The following is a 9,570-nucleotide window of genomic DNA, read 5'->3' on the forward strand; positions in this document are numbered from 1 at the left end:
TGCCTTAATTCTTCATCTTTCTCCTTGAACTTCACTGGGGGTGTCAGGAGGCTTTTCCTCCCTCGTGAGTGGTGTGGAGAAGGCTGTCTATATGTACTGAGTTGGGTCTGTGGTATGTCACTTTAATAATGGTTGTCAGGAGGCTTTGCTCCCCTGGGGTCTGGCTGTCCTGGGTCACCATATCCCACGTATGGCAGGGGATCCATGTTGGTCTTGACCTTGCCCGGAGGGACATAACTCCCACAGACCTTGATCCTTAACTTTACCAGGCTTCTCCATGGCTCCAATGCCATTGACTTTCTGTCTTGTACCACACTTCTGCTTATGTTTCAGTAGTTCAGTTTCTTAAATATTTGCTCCTGCCTCTTGTGCCGGGCCCTGGAGAGCAAGTGTTACTGACAAATGCTCTTTTGCTGGGCTAATTTCTCTTCACTGCAGCCTGGCCTGGTAGACCAGTTGGAAAGATGTACTTCGTTTCCTGGTTTTGTGCTGCGGTCCCCTGATCTATGAATAAATCGTCTTCTGGGCTGGGAACTTATAATAGAAACTCAAATTAGTGTTGGCAATCCCTGTGTTTCTGGTTTATCAGTCAATCTGATTGCTGTCCAGACTCAGCCTCTTGATTCAACACCTGTGGTGCCCAGAGGGAACCATGTGGGTGGGGGGGGTGCGACTGAGAGCACAGGCTGGCAGCGAAGACTGCAGGTGTCTGACTACCGGCTCTCCCACACAGCAGCTATGCAAACTTGAACAAGTCATTTTCTCTGTGCCTCAGTTTTCTAATCTGTAATATGGAGTAAAAACATAGACTTTGGAGCCAGACTGAGTTCAAATTCTGACTCTGCCCCTTCCTATTTGTGTGATCTTGAGCAAGTTTCTTAGCCTCTATGCCTGTTTCCTCATTTGTGATAGTACCCACCTTGTATAGGATTGTTGAGGACGAAGCCAGGTACAGCACCTAGCATACTACCTGGCAAGTCATGAGAGCTCAAGAAATCTTGGCTTTTTGTTTTTTATTTCATGGAGTACATGGGAATATGCCTAACATTCTCACAAGAGTAAATGGCATCCACTGTTCAGTGGGCCATGTTTTTGTTGTCTTTTAAAATGCTTAGAGTAGGCCGGGCTCCGTGGCTCAGCCTGTAATCCCAGTACTTTGGGAGGCCGAGGCAAGTGGATTGCCTGAGCCCGCGGGTTCGAGACCCGCCCGGGCCGCTTGGCAAGACCTCGTCTCTACAATAAATTTTTAAAAAACTAGCTGGGCATGGTAGCGCGTGCCTGTAGTTCTGGCTACTTGGAAGGCTGAGGTGGAAGGATCGCTGTAGCCCAGCGGGTCGAGGCTGTGGTGGCTGGGAGTATGCCACTGCACTTCAGTCTGGGCGACAGAGGGAGACTCCAACTCAAAAAAAAAAATGCTTAGAGTAGCAACATTAAACATAAGTTGTATTAAGAGGGAATCAAGGTTAAAGAGGTGGTTGGGGCCGGGCATGGTGGCTCACACCTGTAATCCCAGCACTTTAGGAGGCTGAGGTGAGAGGATTGCTTGAGCCCAGGAGTTCGCAATCAGCCTGGGCAATATAGTGAAACCTCATCTTTTCTGTTTGTTTGTTTGTTTTGAGTTGGAGTCTCCTTCTGTCACCCAGACTGGAGTGCAGTGGCATACTCCCGGCCACGGCAGCCTCGACCTGCTGGGCTCCGGTGATCCTTCCACCTCAGCCTTCCAAGTAGCTGGAACTATAGGCGTGCGCTACCACACCCGGCTCATTTTTTGATTTATTGTAGAGATGAGGTCTCGCCAAGTTGCCCAGGCGGGTCTTGAACCCACGGGCTCAGGCAATCCACTCACCTCAGCCTCCCAAAGGCACGGGATTACAGGCTGAGCCACCGAGCTAATTTTTTATTTACTGTAGAGATGAGGTCTTGCCAAGTTGCCCAGACTGGTCTCGAACCTGCGGGCTCAGGCTGAGCCACCGAGCCCGGCCTCATCTTTTCAATAAAATAAAAAATTAGCCGAGTGTGGTGGCATGCGCCTGTACTCCTAGCTACTTGGAAGGCTGAGGCGAAAGGATTGCCTGAGCCCAGCAGATGGAGGCTGCAGTAGCCATGATCATGCTACCGCACTCCAGCCTGGACAACAGAGTAAAACTCTGACTCAGAAAAAAGCGGTAGTGACTGGGCTCGGTGGCTCAGTCTGTAATCCCAGCACTTTGGGAGGCTGAGGTGAGTGGCTTGCCTGCCCACGGGTTCGAGACCAGCCCGGGCAACTTGGCGAGACCTCGTCTCTACAATAAATAAAAAACGAGCCTTGTGTGATAGCAGACGCCTGTAGTTCTGGCTACTTGGAAGGCTGAGGCGGAAGGATCGCAAGAGCCCCGCAGGTCAAGGTTGCAGTGGCCAGGAGCATGCATGTCACTGCACTCCAGCCTGAGCGAAGGAGTGAGACTCCAACTCAAACTAAAAAAAGTGGTAGTTTGGCAGGAAGATTGATTCAAGGGGCATGATTTTTAATGAATTCTTTCTCTGTGCAGTATCTGCCTTGACTTGACAATATCTGCTTCATAAAATTATTTTTAGTGTTTTTCTAAAGCATGTTCTTTTTTATTTTTAATTGTGAACATGCCCTAAATCTTTGCCTATAAATCCTAAATGTAGGGGAGGAAGTTTTTGATTTTTTGTTTTGTTTTATTTTGGTTTTTTTTGACAAGTTCTCGCTCTGTTATCCAGGCTGGAGTACAGTGGAAAATCATAGCCCACTGCAGGCTTGAAATCCTAAGCTCAAGTAGTTCTTCTGCCTCAGCCTCTGGAGCTGGGACTACAGGTGCAAACCACCACACCTGCTAATTTTTAAAAGCATTTTTGTAGAGATGGGAGTCTCAACTGTGTTGCTCAGGCTAGTCCTGAGCTCCTGGCCTCAAGCAATCCTCCCACCTCGGCCTTCCAAAGTGCTGGGATTACAGGCATGAGCCACTGGACTTGGCCTATTTTTAGTATTTTTAAGTGGCATTAGCAACCAAAAAGCTATGGCATACATATCTGTAAAACTGGCATTGTATATGCCTAACTGTAAACTTAATAAAACTGCAAAGTGAGGGTTGATCAGTGCTATGCATGCTTTTTTGTTTCCATTTAGGAAGTAAAATACTAACAGATAACCTGGAAAATACAAAAGAAAATTGAAATAATTGGCCCTTAATCCTACCACCCAGACACGACAATACACTGGTTATTCTATTTCTTTCCAGTCTTCTGTACTTTTGTAAACAAACTGAGATCGTGTCATCTAACCTGCTAGTCTTCTTTGCAATGAAATCATGTTTCCACATCATTTTATGACTATTACGAGTCTGTTATGATTGCACCAGGCACGGTGCTTACATGTGTTCGTTGACATCTCACACTCTCATTCTTTTACTGGAAATAAGGCTCCAAAAGAGCGCCATACCTAAGTCTTTTTTTCAGATTTCAAGCTATTGCTTTAAGTTTCCAAGATGGTAAATTAAATTCCACACTCACCCCCCCACCCCACCCCCCACGGCTTTGCTTGCTTTTTTCTTTCTTTTTACTACCATAGCTTTGAGGGGGTCCAGATAGTTTTTGGTCTGGGCTTTAAGGGTACCCACCACCCCCACCTGTGCACATTGTACCAATAAGTGGTTTTCTATCTCTCTACCTTATCCCCCTCCTGCTTCTGGGTCTCAGTGTCCACAAAACTCTTCTTTATGACTTTGCCGATCCTTAGTTTAGCACCCACTGATAAGTGAGAACATGCGGTGTTTGGTTTTCTGTTTCTGAGTTAGTTCGCTTAGGATGGATGGTCAATTATTAGGCAAAGGCAGGAACTTGAAGGTTCACGAGTTCAAGTTTTCATTCAACTATCAGGCTACAGTCTTCTGAGTCAGCTTCTCCTGAAGTCAACTCCCTTTTCCATGTTTGTCACCGCGCCTGGTCCTTTGAGGGAAATTAGGAGAAAGAGAGACCTTTTGCCTTCCAGGATCTGCCATCTGACCTTGAACCCCTTTCTTTCCCAGGGCGCTGTCCATGATTGGCCTGGCCCTGATCGCTCTTGGGACGGGAGGAATCAAGCCCTGCGTGTCTGCGTTTGGCGGAGATCAGTTTGAAGAGGGCCAGGTAAGGACAGGTGCCTGCACAGAGACCACGTGAATGACTCTAAACACCTATGAGTCTGAGCCACGGACACAAAGTCTGTTCTCTGTCCAATTCTTTCCAAGCACATTCAAAAGTCAGATACTCACCACATTGAAGTGAGACACGGAATCAGATCATTGGCTACATCTGTTCAGTTGACATAAGCACAGATAATCTTACTTTATCCTTTCCACGACAGGAGAAGCAAAGAAACCGGTTTTTTTCCATCTTTTATTTGGCCATTAATGCTGGAAGTTTGCTTTCTACAATTATCACTCCTATTCTCAGAGGTAAGAAATACCAGAAAGGATTTTCTTTTTTGAATCGTGAGGAAGAAAGCAGGGTCAAAAGACTCAGTCCTTGTTTTCTGTTTTGTTTTGTTCCCTCTTCTGTACTTGCCGTAGCTGTTGGAGAACTCTGGGACACACATTGGAAGCTAGAATAAGAGCTGCTTTTCCTTCAAGTTTTTTGAATTTCCTTTTCTAGTCTTATTTGAATCCCTTATTCCAATGATCACCTCAGCCTTGACACCAATCTTTCTAAATTATCATTAGGCCAAGTGTAGTGGCTCACACCTGTAATCCTAGTACTTTGGGAGACTGAGGCAGGAGGATTACTTGAGCCTAGGAGTTTGAGACCAGCCTGAGCAACATAGCAAGACCTTGTCTCTACAAAAAAAATCAAAAAGTTAACCAGGTGTGGTGGCGCGTGCCGGTAGTCCCAACTATTAGGGAGGTTGAGATGGGAGGACTGCTTGAGCCCAGGAGGTCTACGCTTCAGTGAGCCATGATCATGCCTCTGCACGCCAGCCTGGGCAACAGAATGAGACCCTGCCTAAAAAAAAAAAAGATTATTAATGCAAAGTCCTATTCTGAGTAAGGGAGAAGAGTCAAAGGCGGTCATATGGAAGGAATACCTTAGCCGACTGTAGATGACATTGTAGCCGTCAAGCTTTGCTCCCCAGTGGTGTTTCAGAGCTTAGAAAGAGTTTAGTGGACAGAGTTTCACTCTTGGCGTTCTTATCACTCAAGTATTCCCAAAACAACTACCCAGAGAAAGAGAATGAGACAGTCAGTATCAACAACTACCAGTAACTAAAGTGTCACAACACTCGGATATGTTTGCTACTCCATGGAGTTTGTGAATTACTCATGTGGAAGGGAATATTCGGCAACATTGGAAGCAAATTTCAAAGACCATGGTGTCCACATTTGAATCAGATGAAATTACAAAATAAATATTTTATGGGGATTTATGTATTTCTGCATTATGTAGTGGTTTGAGGATAACAGACACCTAAACCTCTTCCTGACTTGTTTTGTATAAAAACTTAATAGCTCTGTTTTTAGAGATAGGGTCTCACTCTGTTATCCCAGGTTAAGGTGTAGTGGTATGATCATAGCTCACTGCAGCCTCGAACTCCTGGCCCTGAGCAATCCTCCTGCCTTAGCCTCCCAAAGTGTTGGGATTTTAGGTGTGAGCCACTGTGCCCTACCTAGCTTTCATTCTTGTGTTACGTTCCCTCACCTCTCCCACCTCCAGACTCTACTAGAGTTTTCATGTTTGAATTATAGAATCCGTTAAAAGACACTTTTAAAACATAAAATCATGATTCTCGTACAAATATAAAGTGAACATGTGACAAAGATTTTTTAATATAATTTATTAATAAGAGAACTGGAAAGCTATTATAATCAGTTCAAATAAGGGTTTGACTAACCGATTTATATTCTTTAGAGGGGGAAAATATTTTGCACCTCCATGAAAAGAAAGAAAACATTTGCATGGCTACCACTTGTCTACTAGTTAACTTCTTTCTCTATAGAATGATGAAATAACTAGTTAAACAAAATCAAAACTGCTGTAGGATCAGACAGTTCCTGGAGGTTCCAGCATTTCACTGAAAGGACTTCCAATAATCTCTGTTGTCTTTTACGAAGTCTTGATATTTTTCCTTGCCAATCCTAGAATTTCAGAGTTAAAATAATGCTTTGTCAGGGATTGGTAAGCTATGATCCATGGACCACGTCTAGAAACCTGGACAAAACCATTCATTCAAATACTGTCTGTGACTGTTTTCCCTACAAAGACAGAGTTGGGTTGTGTGACAGAGACCAAAGTGCTCCCAACGCCTAAAATATTTACTCTCTGGCCCTTCATAGAAAAGTTTGTCAACCCTTGCCCTCGGTCATCAAATTGCTACCTGATTGGCAAGAACACAGGAACATACGATACTGATTTTCCAGTACAATTTTGATTTTCCAGTACACTTTTGATTTTATTTACTGAGTCCCATATAATCAAGATATTGTATCCAGCTCACATGTATGTCCCTGACTATGAAAATCCACAGAACCAACAAAAGTCCGCCAACCTTGGACTATCTATGGGCATATTAGATGCAATAATTTGCACGTTAGTTCTTGACCTTGGCTTTTCAGGAAATGTGGAGTTGTCTACAGGAGATAGTATGACTTGGAAGAGGGCAGGGTAAGAAGGAAAGAGAGCCCAGTGGCTGCCTCAACTCTCCAGAGTGGGGTCACTGTGAGCTTTGCTCACTCAGATGGGGTCACTGTGAGCTTTGCTCACCTGGCAACGACACCTTTCTCTTCAGTTTTTGCTTTCAAATCTTGTTTGTCCATTGTTGTTGTTGTTTGTTTGGGGTTTTTTTGTTTTGAGTCAGAGTTTCACTCTGTCGCCCAGGCTGGAGTGCAGTGGCACGATCACAATGATCATAGCTCAGGGCAGCCTCAACCTCCTGGGCTCAGGCGATCCTTCCACCTCAGCTTCCTGAATAGCCGGGACTACAGGTGCATGCCACCACACCTGGCTAAGTTTTAAATTTTTTTGTAGAGATGAGATCTCATCATGTTGCCCAGGCTGGTCTCAAACGCCTGAGCTCAAGCAGTCCTCCCTCCTTGGCCTCCCAAAATGCTGAGATTACAGGCATGAGCCACTGCGCCCAGCCTCAAATCTTAATTGTACCCAGCAGTTCCATTTATAACCTCTTGCCCATGTGTAGAGTCACGCACCAGTTTAGGTGTTAAGATTCGAGCCTGTCTCTGTCTCCTGCTATAAGACTGCGTTGCTCAGCTGGCGATGAGAGCAGTAAGGCAAATGGATAAGTCTAGAACAGTAAGTGAGAGCACCATGTAATAATCAGTGAAGGACTTTACAATGGGAACTCTGTGCATCACCACCGCCATCATGAGTTTTAATCTTGTCATTTCTCCCCAGTTCAAGAATGTGGGATTCACAGTAAACAAGCGTGTTACCCGCTGGCGTTTGGAGTTCCTGCTGCCCTCATGGCTGTATCCCTGAGTAAGTTGAATTCATACAAGTCTAGCACGAGGTTAGGTCTTACAGTAATTACTGTGACTGATTTTGAAAAGTCTGTGTCACAAGTTGCAACAAAAAGTGGCCAGAAGAATTACTCTCAGGTGCTAAACATGCTGTCAGTACTCAAAGAAGGTAGGATTGGCATATGGTTTCAGAGGGCATCGGATTAAAAAAAAAGAAAAGAGAAGAAAAGGTTTACAGGAAAAGGAGTCAACCGAGTTGGATAATTAAAGGTGTGATGCTATTTAGGCAGTTGAAGATGAGGGTGAGAGAATCTGCCAGGCTAATTGAACCCAAGACTGAAAGCTTTGTGCTTGTCAACATGTGCTTGGCCACAACCCGCTGGAAGAAATGGCACCCTGGTTCAACTGCCCCTGAAATACTTTAGATGATTATCTACATTTCCATGGCCTATCATCCTCAGGTGTGTCTACTAAGAGTTCCTGCCGGGCTCGGTGGCTCAGCCTGTAATCCCATGCCTTTGGGAGGCTGAGGTGAGTGGATTGCCTGAGCCTGCAGGTTCGAGACCCGCCTGGGCAGCGAGACCTCATCTCTACAATAAATCAAAAAATCTTCTGGCTACTCAGAAGGCTGAGGCAGAAGGATTGCTGGAGCCCAGCAGGTCGAGGCTGAGGTGGCCGGGAGCGGCCACTGCACTCCATTCTGGGTGACAGAGTGAGACTCCAACTCAGGGAAAACAAAAAACAAAAAAAAAGAGTTCCTGCCCTCTGGAAGGAAGATATGTGCATATTAGATGCATTAATTTACACAGTAGTCCTTGGCATCAGCTTTTTAAAAAAAAATGTATATTATTATTATTTTTGAGATGAGGTCTCACTATGTTGCCCAGGCTGGTCTTGAACTCCTGGGCTCAAACAGTCCTCCACCTCGGCCTCCCAAAGTGCTGAGATTATACGTGCGAGCCACCCCACATAGCCTGACATTGGCTTTTAGGTGATGGGGTTTTCTAAAGGGTAGAGTGTGACTTGAAAGAGGTAGTACAAGAAGGAAGCAAAGCCCAGTGGCTGCCTCAGCTCTCCAGAGTGCCTTCTCCCAGGCAGGTGGGGTGGCTGTCAGCTTTGCTCGCCTGGCAATGACATCTCTCTCCAGTTTTTGTTTTCAAATTTTTGTTAGTATCGAACAGGCCAGTTTTTAACTTCTTTCGCTCATACTGTAGCCATTTTGCTTGATCGCTTCATTTATACAAGAGCTCAGTATCCTTTGCTTTTTAGTATGTCTCTCTTCTTCCATAATTCTTCAAATACTGCCATGCGCCCCTAGAAGTCTCATGTATGCCTTTTCCTAAATTCTGGGCAGGAGACAGAGAACATTTTAAAAAGTCTTGCTTTATATCAGATACTGTATTTATTAATTTTTTTGAGTTGGAGTCTCACTCCATCGCCCAGGCTGGAGTGCGGTGGCACACTCACAGCCACCCTAGTGTGGACCTCCCAGGCTCAGGCAATCCTTCTGCCTCAGTCTTCCAAGTAGCCAGAACTATAGGCAAGTGCTACCATGCCCGGCTAATTTTTTGATTTATTGTAGAGATGAGGTCTCACCAAGTTACCCAGGCTGGTCTTGAACCTCTGGACTCAGGCAATCCTCTTACCTCAGCCTCCCAAAGTGCTGGGATTACAGGCTTGAGCCAACGCACCCAGCTGTGACGCTGTATTTTTTTTTTTTTTTTTTTGAGTTGGGGACTCGTGTCACCCAGGTTGGAGTGCAGTGCTGCCTGGCTAAGTTTATAATTTTTTTGTAGACACCATGTCTTGCTGTGTTGCCCAGGCTGGTCTCGAACTCCTGGGTTCACCCTTGCCTCAGACTCCCAAAGTGCTGGGATCACAGGCATGAGTCATCATCCCTGGCCCAGACACTGGATTAAAAACTTTAGGTAAATTCTCATTTAGTTGGTACAAGCCATTCTTTTTTTTTTTTTGAGTTTGAGTTTCAATTTGAGTCTTACTCTGTTGCCCAGGCTGGAGGGCAGTGGCATGCTCCCGGCCACTGCAGCCTCGACCTGCTGGGCTCCGGTGATCCTTCCGCCTCAGCCTTCCAAGTAGCTGGAACTACATGCATGCGCCATCA

The 9,570-nt window shown here is 45.4% G+C and overlaps 1 protein-coding gene across 1 annotated transcript in view; it reads left to right on the plus strand.

Annotated features, from left to right (window-relative positions):
- Positions 1–9,570, plus strand: part of SLC15A1 (solute carrier family 15 member 1) — a 40,761-nt gene that overhangs the window by 2,591 nt on the left and 28,600 nt on the right. Inside the window, exons 5-7 of the mRNA XM_021718819.1 lie at positions 4,029–4,128; positions 4,346–4,436; positions 7,384–7,467. Coding sequence (XP_021574494.1) covers positions 4,029–4,128; positions 4,346–4,436; positions 7,384–7,467 — 275 coding nt within the window. The remainder of the gene's footprint in view (positions 1–4,028; positions 4,129–4,345; positions 4,437–7,383; positions 7,468–9,570) is intronic.

The sequence above is a fragment of the Carlito syrichta genome, unplaced genomic scaffold (assembly GCF_000164805.1).
Source record: "Carlito syrichta isolate Samal-C Ts95f unplaced genomic scaffold, Tarsius_syrichta-2.0.1 Scaffold313642, whole genome shotgun sequence".
NCBI classification, from domain to species: domain Eukaryota; kingdom Metazoa; phylum Chordata; class Mammalia; order Primates; family Tarsiidae; genus Carlito; species Carlito syrichta.